Source organism: Leucoraja erinacea, chromosome 10, assembly GCF_028641065.1.
Source record: "Leucoraja erinacea ecotype New England chromosome 10, Leri_hhj_1, whole genome shotgun sequence".
In the NCBI taxonomy this organism is placed as follows: Eukaryota; Metazoa; Chordata; class Chondrichthyes; order Rajiformes; family Rajidae; genus Leucoraja; species Leucoraja erinaceus.
In genome coordinates, this window is record NC_073386.1 from 26,094,170 (window position 1) to 26,110,887 (window position 16,718).

General features: G+C 40.6%; 1 protein-coding gene across 1 annotated transcript in view; it reads left to right on the forward strand.

The window, feature by feature from the left end:
- ttc39a (tetratricopeptide repeat domain 39A) overlaps positions 1 to 16,718 on the forward strand; it is an 83,184-nt gene that overhangs the window by 9,291 nt on the left and 57,175 nt on the right. Inside the window, 1 exon segment of the mRNA XM_055641783.1 lies at positions 4,410 to 4,514. Within this exon segment, the coding sequence (XP_055497758.1) occupies positions 4,410 to 4,514 (105 nt within the window).

A 16,718-nucleotide genomic window follows, 5' to 3' on the forward strand; every position in this document is an offset into this window, starting at 1 on the left:
TATTGTCTATTGTCCATTGGCACACCAAGTGATGATACTCAAGCTCGCCTTTGCTCACTGGGTTCCTTGTTCGTCAGCTACCTGTCAGGTCACCAGGCTCGTGTGCTGAATTATCGAAGTTTGTGAGTTTTGGCTTATTTGATTAACTTACCTTTGCATTTGAGTCCAGTCTTTCTCCTCCAGGTGCTTATCAAAAATTTATTACCTCCGCCTTAAAAATATTCACAGACTGCTCTGAGGAGAACAGTATCATAGAAACATAGAAACATAGAAAATAGGTGCAGGAGTAGGCCATTCGGCCCTTCGAGCATGCACCGCCATTCAATATGATCATGGCTGATCATCAAACTCAGTACCCTGTACCTGCTTTCTCTCCATACCCTCTGATCCCTTTAGCCACAAGGGCATCATCTAACTCCCTCTTAAATATAGCCAATGAACTGGCCTCAACTACCTTCTGTGGCAGAGAATTCCAGAGATTCAACGCTCTCTGTGTAAAAAATGGTTTTCTCATCTCAGTCCTATAAGATTTCCCATTTATCCTTAAACTGTGACCCCTTGTTCTGGACTTCCCCAACATCGGGAACAATCTCCCTGCATCTAGCCTATCCAACCCCTTAAGAATTTTGTAAGTTTCTATAAGATTCCCCCCTTAATCTTCTAAATTCTAGCAAGTACAAGCCAAATCTATCCAGTCTTTCTTCATATGAAAGTCCTGACATCCCAGGAATCAGTCTGGTGAACCTTCTCTGTACTCCCCCTCTGGCAATGTACTCCCTCTATGTATCAAACACTCATGTCCTCCTGGGAGAGGAAATTGCCTTTGTTTCCATCTTAAATGAGTGACCCTAGTTCTGGATTCCCCCACTGGATGAAACAACTCCTCCACAGGATTATGTGCATTTCAAACGTCCCCTCAGTGATTAGCAATGATTTGAATCGACTGCCAGAAATGTGGTGGGTACAGATTAGTTATTTCATGCTCTATTTCATGTGAGAAATTGATGAGGTATTAACAACTTTTCCATTGTAAAATCTGTAGTGAATTCTTTTTTAAAACTTCTATTCATATATTTGGAGACAACTCTCTTGCTCCTTGGAATTTGGATGATGTGGATGAATCAAATATATGATGCCATTACATTGCATAAAAGTCTCAGATAAATTCAAAGTGAGCTGTGGTCCATTGTCAAAGAATAAGCAACTGCGTTTGAGTTACAATAGACTTGTTTGAAACAAGTTTAATCTGTATTTGTGTTTTGTATCTGGTGGTACTTGTGTAGGTTGATCCAAGGAATCGGCGAACACATGGAATCTATGATTAAATGTATACAAGTGTCTTACTGTTAGATGAACTAAAGCACACTTCTACGTTTGAAAACTTAGTGCCCTGTAGATGTTATTGTGGTTAAAGCTAACCAGAAGAATTACATAAATGAGGTATATTCTCTTTCTGACTACAGTATAGCATTGTAGGCATCAAAGCGGATCAGTTTGTTTCCTGGTGGGATTCAGGCCAGGGATAGCTTAAATTTAAAGTAGGATTCCTCTTTGGCTTTGCCCATTATTTCCAGAGCTGGAATGTTTGCACTAATGACCGTAGCACACTGATTCCAAGTCACACTGAGTTAGAGGGTCGTGAGAAGGTTCACTATTCCACCAGCCCAATCCCTAGAAGTAGGCATTCCCCTGGTATTCCATTTAAAAAAATCTGATCACGTCAGATCCATCATGTTAATTTGCAGCTGATATCAATGTTAAATCAATGTCGATTCCCAGGTTCAAATATTGGTGCAGTAGTCGGGGCATTTGCCATTGGTATTTCTACAAGAGTTATTGTTGGTGCATGGAATGGAACTTGCTTAAACGTTCAGAGTATTAAGGACTTCTTCCATTGCGCAATGCCACTCCTGGGCAATCAAGATCCACAATGAGACTGGAGAATGTGGAAAAGGCTGGCTACTCATGAATTCACACCACCTCTAGCATGACAGCATAGCTGTACAGCTGATTGAGGAGAAGAGGGTTCGGACCAAAATCTCCAATTCATCATTGAGTTCATGGTGCATGTCAGCAATAATCGCTATTCTCCTGTATATTTTGGGAACATGGACAACTACAGCATGTCAAAGCACTGAAAAGATATCAGAATCACTTTGTCCACACAATCTTCCAATGTCAGTATCCTCCTTCCTCCCCCCCCCAACATCCCTGGCACCAGGACTGTGATCGTATTTAACCAGTTCCTGAGCGGCTAAATCAACGCACTTTGATGGGTGTTTAAGAAGGAACTGCAGATGCTGGAAAATCGAAGGTAGACAAAAGTGCTGGAGAAGGAAATAGGCAACGTTTCGGGCCGAAACCCTTCTTCAGACTGATGTAGGGTGGGGGCGGGAAGAAGAAAGGAAGAGGAGGAGCCAGAGGGCTGATGGAGAGCTGAGAAGGGGAGGAGATGGTGAGGGCTACCTGACATTGGAGAAGTCAATGTTTATGCCGCTGGGGTGCAGACTGCCCAAGCGAAATATGAGGTGCTGTTCCTCCAATTTCCGGTGGTCCTCACTCTGGCCATGGAGGAGGCCCAGGACAGAAAGGTCGGACTCGGAATGGGAGGGGGAGTTGAAGTGCTGAGCCACCGGGAGATCAGGTTGGCTATTGCGGACTGAGCGGAGGTGTTCGGCGAAGCGATCTTGGTCTCACCGATGTAGATCAGCTGACATCTAGAGCAGCAGATGCAATAGATGAGGTTGGAGGAGGTGCAGGTGAACCTCTTTCGCACCTGGGACGACCGCTTGGGTCCTTGTATGGAGTCCAGGGGGGTGGTAAAGCGACAAGTGTAGCATCTCTTGAGGTTGCAAGGGAAAGTGCCCGGGGAGTGGGTGGTACGGGTGGGAAGGGACAAATTTACCAGGGAGTTATGGAGGGAGCGTTCTTTGCGCAAAGCAGACGGGGGATGAGATGGGAAAATGTGGCGAGTGGTGGGGTCACGTTGGAGGTGGTGAAAATGACGCAGTACTATTTGTTGTATGTGACGGCTAGTAGGGTGGAAGGTGAGGACTGGGGACTCCGCCCTTGTTACGAGTGGGGGGGATGGGGAGAGAGTGCAGTGTTACGGGGTATGGAAGAAACCCTGGTGAGAGCCTCATCTATAGTAGGGGAGGGGAACCCCCGTTCCCTGAAGAATGAGGACATCTCCAGTGCCCTGATGTGAAACACCTCATCCTGGGAGCAGAGCGGCTTAGACGGAGGAATTGGGAGTAGGGGATGGAGTCCTTACAGGAAGCAGGGTGGGAAGAAGTGTAGTCTAGATAGCCATGGGAGCCAGTGGGTTTATAGTGGATGTCGGTCAGAAGTCTTCTTTGATGGGTGCTGGATTCCAAACCAATTGAGAGAACATGAAATATGTTGTCCTCAAAGAAATCATTCATATCCTTCGTGGAGGGGAATCTATTTTGACATGCCTAAATGTGACTTCAGGGTTCCAGGTATGTGTCTGACTCTGGGTTGTCTTGATAGTGTCCCAAGAAAAAGCTTAAAAGAAATATAGAGGTGATATACATCCATGTAATGTTAATGTGGAGATGAATAACTCTGCCCTAAGCACTAATGTAATACTTTTAGACAAAAATGTTGCATTAATTGTATCGCACTGCATGATCTCCATCTGATAGTCTTCACTGGAGAGACAAGAGACAGCAGATGCTGGAGTCGGGTCTGCTGCCTGATAACTTTGAGTTTCTCCAACAGGTTAATATTTTGTTAGTCTTCACTAATTGTAAACTTCAATGAATAATCTAAAATGCTCGCTCAGTTTTTCAGCATCTCAAACAAGTTGATTTTAATATTTTAATTTTAAATATTTCATTATATCATGGCTGGCACCAGATATCAGTAATTGTGTGAATTTTAATTTAATTGCAGTCCTCTGAATCCAAATACAAAATATTTTACATTTCACAACAACATTTTAATCATAACCAGAATTTTCAACTTTATACAATTGTCAATGCAGATTGTATTATTGGTAATTGCAATTTTAACTGGTCATTTCTGAAGTGGGTATTGATTATTTTTGTGAGTAATGTTCATTGCCCTTTATCTCCCAAAATAATTGAACAATTTGAAAGATTTTATAATCTATGGCTATAACGATGCTATCCTTCTAAGATCTGAACTACGTATTCATTCATAACTTCAGCGTCAATTTATTTTAAATATTTCATTTTATAATAATTAGCACCAGGTATCAGTGGTCATTATGGATTATAATTTCGTCACAGACCTCAAATACAAAATGACATTACATTTCACAACAACATTTTAATCATTACCAGAACTTTCAATTAGACATAATGGTCACTGTAGATTATATTATTGGTAATTTGGGTTATTTTTTAATGTCTTTTGAGCAGGTCACCTGAAACAGACTTAAAAACATCGCTGGATGAATGTATAGCAGCATTGGATTTATTTCTAAGCAACAGATTTGAAGATGCTTTGACCAAGCTCCATTCAAAGTGAGTAATGAGTAACATTTGACTCTGATCAGATTAATGAACTGAATTGTTTTGTTAGAGAACATTTAATGTTTCATCTATCATCTGATGTGCACTGCCTCATTTGCGATATAATGTCATTACATGTACCAGGAAAACTATAACGGCACCTTTGTACATGTGTCTGAAGGCAATTTTCACAAGATATAGCATAACACAGTTTGAAACCAAGGAACAAAAAGAAAACTCAGAATATCTATTTCATTGCAGACCTCAAATACAAAATAACATTACATTTCACAGCAACATTTTAATCATAACCAGAATTATTAATTAGTTACAATTGTCTATGCAGATTATACTAATAGCAATTTCAACAATTTGACCAATGAGGTAGGTTTAAGGAGCATAGTAAGGAAAATAAGAAAGATACACAGGTCTGGTAGGACATTACAGAGCTCAGGGCCCAGGTACATGAAGGTTCAGCTACCAACATTGGTGAGGCGTGAGAGGACATCATTGCACATATGCACTTCTTTTAGGCTGGAATAATTTACAGAGATGTAAAGAGTTTGAAATTGAAGATTAGATATTGAAAATGGAGGCCCAATAATAATTAGCTAATGGGAGTCAATTTATATGTAAGAAGGAATCGAGATGCTGGTTTAAACCGAAGATACACACAAAAAGTTTGAGTAACTCAGTGGGACAGGCAGCATGTCTGGAGAGAAGGAATGGGACTGAAGAAGGGTCTCGACCCAAAACATCACCCATTCCTTCTCTCCAGAGATGCTGCCTGTCCTGCTGAGTTACTCCAGCATTTTGTATCTATCTTATGTCAATTTCTGTCAGTCTACGCTTAGATGAAGAAACAAGGAACTGCCGATGCAGGTCAACAACAAAGGACACAAGGTGCTGGAGTAACTCAGCAGGTTACTCTGGAGAACATGGTTAGGTTTACAAAAAAAGACACAAAGGGTTAGAATAATCGTGTGAATTCTAATTTAATTGTAGTCCTCTGAATTCAAATACAAAATATGTTACATTTCACAACAGGTCAGGCAGCATCTCTGAAAACAAGTTAACAGAGGTTGTCACAATGTTGCATTCCTAAGATCTGAATAATACATTGGTTTGTAACTTCAGTGTCTCCAAGGGTAGTCTGAATATGTGTTATGTGGGGCTTGGCGTGTGCAGTGACAGGTGGTTTATTTTATAGCATTGGAATTATAGAGCATTTGTTATTAAATTCATATGTTTCAATCAATATTATTTATCTACACATAATGGAAACAATCAAAAAACATAATGGTTCCCTTTCTTCCCGTTCTTCCTTGCCAGAGTAAATGTGATCAATCTTAGATCATGTAGCAATTTAACAAATCAAGTCTGCAATTTATCCCATCAGATAAAGCATAAAAATAAGCTGCTCCATTCTCTCAGCATACGACATTCCCGCCATCCCGGGAATTAACCTTGTAAACCTACGCTGCACTCCCTCAATAGCAAATGTCCTTCCTCAAATTAGGGGACCAAAACTGCACACAATACTCCAGGTGTGGTCTCACTAGGCCTCTGTACACCTCCAGAAGGACCTCTTTGCTCCTATATTTGATTCCTCTTGTTATAAAGACCAACATACCATTCGCTTTCTTCACTGCCTGATGTACCTGCATGCTTACTTTCATAGACTGATGTACAAGGACCCCCAGATCCCGTTGTACTTCCCCTTTTGCCAACTTGATGCCATTTAGATAGTAATCTGCCTTCCTGTTTTTGCTACCAAAGTGGATAACCTCACATTTATCCGCATTAAACATCATCTGCCATGCATCTACCCACTCACCAAACCTGTCCAAGTCACCTTGCATAGTGTTTATAGTGTTTATTTGATTCACAAATGTTCACTTTCACTGCTGCCACCATGTTTTGATATCTATCTGTTTATAAAATAAGTAAACAAGTACATAATGTACAGAGAAAGATGGCTGCACAAACATTCATGTTGGAATCAAAAACAGGAATGATTTATTTCCAAGTCAAAGGTCACTGACTGATTTACTAAGCATGTGCGAGAATGAGTACAGCTCATATGCATAAATTACATGGATATTGTCACAATTTCTACTGAGCTTAAAGGAATATAGTTAATCACAAGCATATCAAATTGTTAAACAGGTGTGTATTCCTATTTTTTTGGAAAGTCACTAATATAGGAATCTTAGCACTCAATTTACACATGGTACAGTCCCACACACAGAATTGTGATAAAAGACTTCATGATCCATGTTGGTGATATTGTTTAAGAAATGAATATTGGGCAGGAGATTGGGAAACCGCCTGCCTCTGCTTCAACTAAATAGCATCTCCACCTGAGAGTGCAAATGGGGCCTTGGTATGTATGGTGTCTTCTTTGAAAGGCAGCTTTTCTGATAATGCAACATTTATGTGGTACTGCACCAGTCTAGATCATTTTGCTCAAGACCAGAGTAGGATTGGTCCTACTCCACAACCTCTTGATTCTGAGGCAGGAATAGGATCATCTAAGACAATCGGACGATTGTCTCCAACTCACCAGGTTAGCTGGCGTTTCTGGAACATAATTCAAATCTCCTAAATTGTTTGCTGGGATCTCGCCCCAAGGTATTTATATTGGTTCAGCCAGCATTTGGATGGATTTTGTAGGGTGAGGCCCATTCACATGAAGCTGCTGGTTTTGCAATGTGTTGGTGAATGGGAGGTATATCTGACCTATGGTATTCTTGCACAACTAGGATTTGTATGTTATTTTATTTCACTTGGGTGATAAGCCTGAGCCTCCCTTTTTCATTTTATTACCAATCCTATTTTCCATTGGATGAAAATAATGGAATGATTGAAAGTAACAGCATTTTTAACCTTGTTTGCAAGTGAAAGTATAATATTAAATAAACTCATATATTCCTGTGACTTTCTTTCCTGATAGTTGGCTGGCCCAAGATAATTACCCATGGTTAAAAATAACACCTGAAGTTCTGGGTGTGGAAATTGAAAGCAGAGTCTTTGTTCAGAGCTATGTTTAAAATATTTCTCGCTAATCCCCAAGTTGGATGAAATTCTATTTCAATAAAATAATGGAATTGGAATCCCATATCCCATTAAACAGTTGCCTGAAAACATTGTTGGTGTGTAGGAGGAGAAATGGTAGTGATTTGACTTTAAAACATTTGCGTGCGATTGTATATATAGTCAACATATAAAGAGACGCCTGTCAAATTAAGAGATGTGAAAGGATTGCATCACTGCATTCTTAACCTTTGCCTTGAGATTTAAGCTTTTTTGTACTTCACAGAAGGGTGGAGGTAGTCATTGTGTATAGTTCTTTTATTTTGCCGAGAAGGAAATGCCACCAGGTTGGGCAAGTGAGTTTTAATTCCAGCATCATGAAATCATTAGATGCTATTGCATAATAAAATCTGGAAGAGATGTGTGAATACATAATGAATTCAATAATATTCAATCCAGAAACCTTCTGATGTTTACTTAGATTAACATTGACAAATACAAGAAAACAACATTTCATACAACGTGGACCATTCAGCCCATTATGTCTCAGAAAGGAATCCCATCAGTCCCATTGCCCACTAACTTCTCCATAACCTATTTTCTCTGGCATACCCTTTAACTCCCTTGATTCCTCCTGCCCCCCCCCCCCATCTACAGTAGGTGCGTAGACTACCAACATGCTTTGTTTAGTTTACAGATATTTATCTAAAACCACCTGAAACAACCTCACCCAGACAAAATCTATATGGTTGGAGGGAGAATATGTGAACTCCACTCAGATGGAACCCAGAGTCAGAATTGAACTTGGGTCCTTTGATGCAGTGAGGCCCCCACATTAAATGCTATATGAAGCACCACTCCTAATATTATACAGTTATAGACCTGTTCCCCCTGCTTGCACCCATCAGTATTATAGCCAGTGTTATGCTGGGAAAGACCTGAACCCATCAGAATTGTACCCAGTGTTGCACTGGGCCAACCCTATACTCACCTCTTCTGTAGCCTAGCATTATAGTGGGACTAGGCTACAGAAGCATAACATTATAATGCGATAGATTCAACCCATCATGTCCCACTCCAGTCTTGTATAGGGAGCGATCTATATTCTCCAGACTTGTACCCCAGTGTTACAGCAGGAGAGACATGTGCCCACCTGTATTATACCCTCATGTTATGCAGTGACTAAAAATAGGCTTCCTTGACACGAGGTGATGTTTGTGTATATTTTGTGTATATTTGTGGAAATGGAGACCAATAACGTATAAAGGACAATGGAGTTTGCAGTGACACGAAACTTAATTACTGCAAAAATCAGGTTATTTAATCATTTCGTCATATAATGTTAATAGCACCATGTTGTTTGTTTGAAAGTCCTTCCCTACCTGGATTTCTTTGGTTTTTCCTATTTAGTGAGAGTGAGTTAAATTGACCACTTATTAAAAGCTGAAATAAACTGTAAAAATGAAAATATAGATAAATCATTATATTGAATGTTAGTCTTCCATTTAATGGCATGTTATGAAAACTTGCATTAACCGAATCAACCTCGGAGGCATCTGAATTCGATTAAGTTTCGTGCTGCAGCCTTTTGTTTGATTAGGGTGCGTAAGTTAAACAATAATGATCAGTAATGTAGATAAACATTCCCTTCCCATTAATTACTGGGTTACTTGCCCAATGATATTCAGCCCCACCCATTAAGAAACTGCTGTAACTGGTTTATAGGTGCGTAGACTACCAACATGCTTTGTTTAGTTTACAGATATTTATCTAAAACCACCTGAAACAACCTCACCCAGACAAAATCTATATGGTTGGAGGGAGAATATGTGAACTCCACTCAGATGGAACCCAGAGTCAGAATTGAACTTGGGTCCTTTGATGCAGTGAGGCCCCCACATTAAATGCTATATGAAGCACCACTCCTAATATTATACAGTTATAGACCTGTTCCCCCTGCTTGCACCCATCAGTATTATAGCCAGTGTTATGCTGGGAAAGACCTGAACCCATCAGAATTGTACCCAGTGTTGCACTGGGCCAACCCTATACTCACCTCTTCTGTAGCCTAGCATTATAGTGGGACTAGGCTACAGAAGCATAACATTATAATGCGATAGATTCAACCCATCATGTCCCACTCCAGTCTTGTATAGGGAGCGATCTATATTCTCCAGACTTGTACCCCAGTGTTACAGCAGGAGAGACATGTGCCCACCTGTATTATACCCTCATGTTATGCAGTGACTAAAAATAGGCTTCCTTGACACGAGGTGATGTTTGTGTATATTTTGTGTATATTTGTGGAAATGGAGACCAATAACGTATAAAGGACAATGGAGTTTGCAGTGACACGAAACTTAATTACTGCAAAAATCAGGTTATTTAATCATTTCGTCATATAATGTTAATAGCACCATGTTGTTTGTTTGAAAGTCCTTCCCTACCTGGATTTCTTTGGTTTTTCCTATTTAGTGAGAGTGAGTTAAATTGACCACTTATTAAAAGCTGAAATAAACTGTAAAAATGAAAATATAGATAAATCATTATATTGAATGCTAGTCTTCCATTTAATGGCATGTTATGAAAACTTGCATTAACCGAATCAACCTCGGAGGCATCTGAATTCGATTAAGTTTCGTGCTGCAGCCTTTTGTTTGATTAGGGTGCGTAAGTTAAACAATAATGATCAGTAATGTAGATAAACATTCCCTTCCCATTAATTACTGGGTTACTTGCCCAATGATATTCAGCCCCACCCATTAAGAAACTGCTGTAACTGGTTTAATATAACTAGTATGTGATGCACAAGAACAGAAAATGAACATAAAAAGATTAATTGATGCAGATAGAAAATAAAATCAGACCGTTTTCTATGGGATGTATATCCCTCTACTTTGACACCTATGTTGACAGAGTCTGGCCTCAGATGTAGCTTTATGGTAGAAGTGAGGTTAATATTTTAAGTGAAGAAAAATAAGGTCACAAGAGATATTCAGTCATGGGGAGAGGAGACTCTGGGATGGATGTGCTTGAGAGGCGTATGAGGCACAAGGTGCAGGTCGTCCTGAAAAACCCCGGGCATCCCCTCCATGTAATTCTGGAGAGTCAAAAGAGCACTCGTAACAACAACCGGCTCCTCTCCCTGCCCTGTAGAACGGAGCAGTTCAGGAGATCCTTCACCCCTGCAGCCATTAGATTTTATAATTCGGACCGCTAGGCTGTAGGGGGATGCATTTTTGCAATTTTTAATTTTTAATTGTTAATTATTGGTCTTTTTAAATATTTATTGCTCTCAGGTAGTGTCCACAGTGTATTCTATGTATTTTCTGTCTGCGTTCGTTTTGAATCTGTGGGTTAGTTGGTTGGGGGCTTCTGGACATCTGAATTTCCCTGAGGGGATCAATAAAGTATTTATTATTATTATTATTATTATTATTATTATTATTATTATGGTTGATCTATCTCCCCCTCCTAACCCCATTCTCCTACCTTCTCCCCATAACCACTGACATCCGTACTAATCAAGAATCTATATATCTGTGCCTTAAAAATATCTATTGACGGCCCCCACAGCCTTCTGTGGCAAAGAATCCCACAGATTCACCACCCTCTGACTAAAGAAATTCCTCCTCATCTCCTTCCTAAAGGAACGTCCTTTAATTCGGAGGCTATGACTAGTTCTAGACTCTCCCACTAGTGGAAACATCCTATCCACATCCAATGTATCCAAGCCTTTCACTATTCTAAGATGCCTTCCTTTTACAATTATAAGAGAATACAAAAGATATGGGGAAGTGGTACTAACATGTATTACAAACTAATTTTTGTCATTTTGGACCACTTTTCCTCGCTGCATACTATTTTTTTTTTATACAGTTGTACACCACATTCCTATAGCATTTTCTCTTGATAATAGGCTGACTTTGCCTTTACCTCCACAACAGTGTTTGAAGCTTTACAGCATGGAGTCTGCAGGACCTGATATCTACCAGGCAGTACTCGGTGTGCCAGAATTAAAGAACAATACAGTGGTCAAGCTGGTAAAGCTGCTGCGTCATAGTACCAAAGATCGCTGACCTCGGGTGCTGTCTGTATGGAGTTTGCACATTCTCCCTGTGACCTCCGGGAGCTCTGGTTTCTTCCCACCTCCCAAAAGACATGCGGGTTTGTCAGTTATTGTCCTCTGTATATTGGCCCTACTGTGCAGGGAGTGAATGTCAAAGTGGTATAACATAGAACTAATGTGAGTGGGTTATCACCTGTCGATATGAACTCGGAGTGGAGGTGCCTGTTTCTATGCTGCATCTCTAAACTAAATTGGCCATGCCATCCTTGAGACATGAAAATAAAACTAAATTCAGCTTTGATATCAGAACATTTTTACAAAGTTGGTCATTTTATATCAGGATAAATACATCAAAACTTTGAACATGGAGTTTTAATATATTTACTTAGCTTTGAATTGATGCTTTGTGTGCTAATATTTATCCATTGTTTATTCTGCAGTCAATATTTTCACAAATACTTCAATGTTTAAAGGTTTCAGAGCCATAAATGTCACATGGAGCAGAGTAGTTTACAACTGTCATTTTAACCCCTCAGTGAAGTGGCATCTTTACATTATGTTGTCCAATTGTGCGATTTCACATGTTTACTGACGTTAACTTCATAGTTTTCTGCATCAATAAAAAAAATAAACATGTCACAACATGTACAGGGCTCGAAATTAACAGTTGCCCGGGTGCCATTGACCACTCAAAGCACCACCGGGCAACCTAAACACCAAGTCATTTTGCCCGGCTTGGCAATCAGATACTGGTTTGTACCGAAGATAAACACAAAAAACTGGAGTAACTCCGCGGGTCAGGCAGCATCTATGGAGAAAAGGAACGCAACGTTTTGTGTCGGCATGACGGCTGTATTGCGTTGGAAAGATACTAGATGCGGGGTGACGAAGGGTCGCAGCGAATGATGGGCCCCGAACAGTGACAGCGGCTCCATCTCCTCCTCCTCCCGCCCTGATAAGGGCCGCTGCTTGCAAACCCGCTAACGGCGCACTTTTCAAAACAAACCCTCCCGCACGCCAAGGCCGGGAGGAGGGAGGAAGGGGGAGGCCTCGGCTAACGGCGATAACCGCTTTCAAAACAAACCCTCCCGTACGCCGAGGCCTCCCCCTCCCTCCATCCTCCCGGCCTCGGCGTGCGGGAGGGTTTGTTTTGAAAGCGGTTATCGCCGTTAGCGGGCTTGCAAGCAGCGGCCACTATCAGGGAGGAGGAGGAGATGGAGCTGCTGCTGTGCGGGACCCGTCATTCGCTCCAACACTTCTGAAGCAGCTGCACCATAGATCCTATAACTATAGGATCTTTGAGCTGCACCGCTCGGCCCCGCACCTTGCTGTTGGCTGGCGGAGGAGGGAGGCGGTGGCGAGGAAATCCCAACGGCCAAGGCAGCGGGCGATGTTGTCCGAGGAGCGCTGACCCTCCTTCCCCCTCACCTTGCCCCCCTTCTCTCTCTCTTGTACGCCCCCTCCACCCCGCCCCCTCATCCTGGGACCCCTCCTCTACATCCAGCACTGATCCCCATTCCCGCCTCTATTCAGTCCTCACTGACATCCCCTGTGCTCCCCTCCACATCTACACCCCCCCAATCTATTCATCCTGCGCTGATCACCTTATCCACCTCGCATTGATTCTCCTGCCACCCCCCCCCCCCATCCATCCTACACTGGTTCCCCAATTCACCCTGTACTTACCCCTTTCCCATCCATCCTGCACTTCTCCTCCATCCATCCTGTACTGATCCCCCATCCATCCTGTACTAATCCACGCATTCATCCTGTACTGACCCACACTCCATTTACCCTGCACCTTCCCCTCATTCATCCTGTAGTGATCCTCCATTCATCCTGCACAGACCCTCTGATCCATACTGTACTGATCACCCCCCCCCCCCATCCATCTTGTACTGATCCTCCCATTCAAGAAGAATGGGGGGAACATTCTGAAGAAGGGTCTCGACCCGAAACGTTGCCTATTTCCTTTGCTCCATAGATGCTGCCTCACCCGCTAAGTTTCTCCAGCACTTTTGTCTACCCCCATCCATCCCGTACTGAACCCCCCCATTAAACACCACTGACATCCCCGTGCTCTCCCCTCACAATTTTACCTACTCCAACCAACACGTACTAATTCACCTGCCTCAATCCATCCATTCTGCACCGACTGCCTTCTAACCCCCCCTTTCACCCTGCCTCAATCCATCCATTCTAAACCCCGCACTGCCTTCTAACACACCCCCCCTCCCTCCCACCCCCTTCCTTGTCCTGGAAATGTCTACAGAGCGAACATTGACTATGTTTGATAACGGAATGCAATCAAATGTGTTTTAATTCCCAATGTTATTATTTGTTTTAATCCATAAAGATGGATTAATTATATTGTGAACACGTGAAACATTAAAACCGCAGTGTTCGATTGTCACTGCTACCGTTGACACGTTATTACAGAATTCATTTTAACGGCAAATCAATGCTCCTTTTTAAAAAAAAAATTAATTTATTTTTTATTCACCGATAAAATTGAATAGTATAATATATAAGAAGAACCCAATTATTCACAATATAATAAGAATTTGGAAACAAATAAAAGTATCCTTGAAATTAAATAATTTATCAGTACTAACCCCACTATTGAACAACCCCGCATTCAAACCTTCTCTCATCGACAACACATATCAACAATGGGATAGACTGGGGATTAGGAAAGTAGGGGATATGTATGAAGTGGGAAAACTGTTATCATTTCAACAATTGAAATTAAAATATAAATTGAAGGATAATCAATATTTTTAAATATATACAGGTATGTGACTTTATGAAGAAATATACACATAGATTTCAAACTATATTTTTAGACCCTTTAGAAGAAGCAATGAATATTAAGGCTGATTCACAAAAATTAATATCATACTTTTATAATAATATATTAAATAGAGAATCACCCTCAACAGAAGCACTAAGGGAAGATTGGGAACATGAGCTAATGATAAAGATCTCGAAGGATAGATGGGAAAAGTATTTGATGAATACACATAACTGTTCTATTAATGCAAGACATAATTTAATTCAATTCAAATTATTACATAGATGATATATTCAAAAACGAGGTTGAATAAATTTTATCCAAACATCTCTCCCAGATGCGATAAATGTTTGTTTCAAAACGCTAATATAACACATTCATTTGTAGGATGTACAAAGTTGAATCAATTTTGGAGTGATATATTTGATATATTTACAAAGCTTTTCAAGTCAAGAATAGAACCCAAAACGGAATGGATTATATTTGGAATAATAGGAGAAGATACCAATTTAAATAAAGACCAAAATGTTTTTTTTAATTATGGGTTAATAATTGGAAAGAAATTGATACTTAAATTTTGGAAAAATACAACCATACCAACTGTTAAAATGTGGATTAGGAATATGATGGACATAGCACGCCTTGAAGAAATGAGACTTCGACTAATAGATAAATATGACCAATTCTTAAGGAGTTGGTCTCCTTTCATCGACTTTTTGGAATCATGTGATGCAGCGGTACCGTAAAGATTGCTGATTTCAGTTCATGACGTGGATAGATCTACATCTCCGAATACAGATTTGAAAAATTCTCTTTTAAGGGGCCTTCTCTTCTATTTCTACTTTCCACTTTTTCTTTTTCTTTTTTATTTTTTATATACACACTTCACGTTTTTCTACTCTCTACCATCTATTTTTCCACTTTTTCCTCTTTCTATTGTTTTCTTTTTCTTGTCTTGCTTACTTCCTTTTCATAACATAAAACTAGAGGTTGTACATAGAATGGATTACGGTATGACATAGTTGGCACCTAAAATTAGGTTCCACTGTACTGTTTTGTACTGTATTAACTTCTAATAAAATAAACAAAACAAAAAAAAACAAAAAATAAATAAATTTTTTTAAAAAATCAAAAAAATCAATGCTCCTAATATGGAATATCAGTACTGTATTATTTAATGAGCAACATTCACAACTATACGTACGCATATATGTTACCATGGTCCAGGATTTATTGACACAGGTTGATCATACGCTGAATAATTCAACCACATTTTTGTTTGGAAGTGGAAAGAACTAATAGAAATTGCATTAATTGCAATGTGTAAAAAGAGTTGAGAAACTGTCTTATAATTTTGCTGCATGTCATTGTGGGATATATCATGTCTTGATTGGTGAATGTTTAGTTTGTGACTTTATTTGAAGCAGAAATAATATGTGAATGCTTCATTGAGTATAATTCCGACTGGTAACTACGCACTTCGTCCGAGCACATTATCGCACGCGTCATGCAAGCCATCTTAAATGACCACCTAAACTGTCATTTGCAAACTTAAAAGCTGCCAAGGTTGCCCGGCTGGCAACAGGGAAAAAAAGTTAAGCGAGAGCCCTGATGTACCTTGCAGCAAGAATGACTTCATGGTCCACACCTTCACTTGGACATAGTAAGAGCATTGAGTTAAGGAGTGCAAAGAAGGATTTGCTGCCAGGGCATATTTTAGACAATAGGTGCAGGAGTAGGCCATTTGGCCCTTCGAGCTAGCACCGCCATTCAATGTGATCATGGCTGATCATCCCCAATCAGTACCCCGTTCCTGCCTTCTCCCTATATCCCCTGACTCCGCTATCTTTACGAGCCCTATCTAGCTCTCTCTTGAAAGTATCCACCGCCCACTGAGGCAAAGAATTCCACAGACTCACCACTGTGTGAAAAAGTGTTTCTTCATCTCCGTTCTAAATAGCTTACCCCTTATTCTTAAATTGTGGCCCCTGGTTCTGGACTCCCCCAACATCGGGAACATGTTTCCTCCCTCTAGCGTGTCCAATCCCTTTATAATCTTGTATGTTTCAATAAGATTTCCTCTCATCCTTCTAAATTCCAGCGTATGCAAGCCCAGCCACTCCATTCTCCCAGCATATGACAGTCCCGCCATCCCGGGAATTAACCTTGTAAACCTACGCTGCATTCCCTCAATGGCAAGAATGTCCTTCCACAAATTAGAGGACACAACAATACTCCAGGTGAGGTCTCACTAGGGCCCTGTACAACTGCAGAAGGACCTCATTGCTCCTATTTTATAATGTTTGTGGGTGTTCCG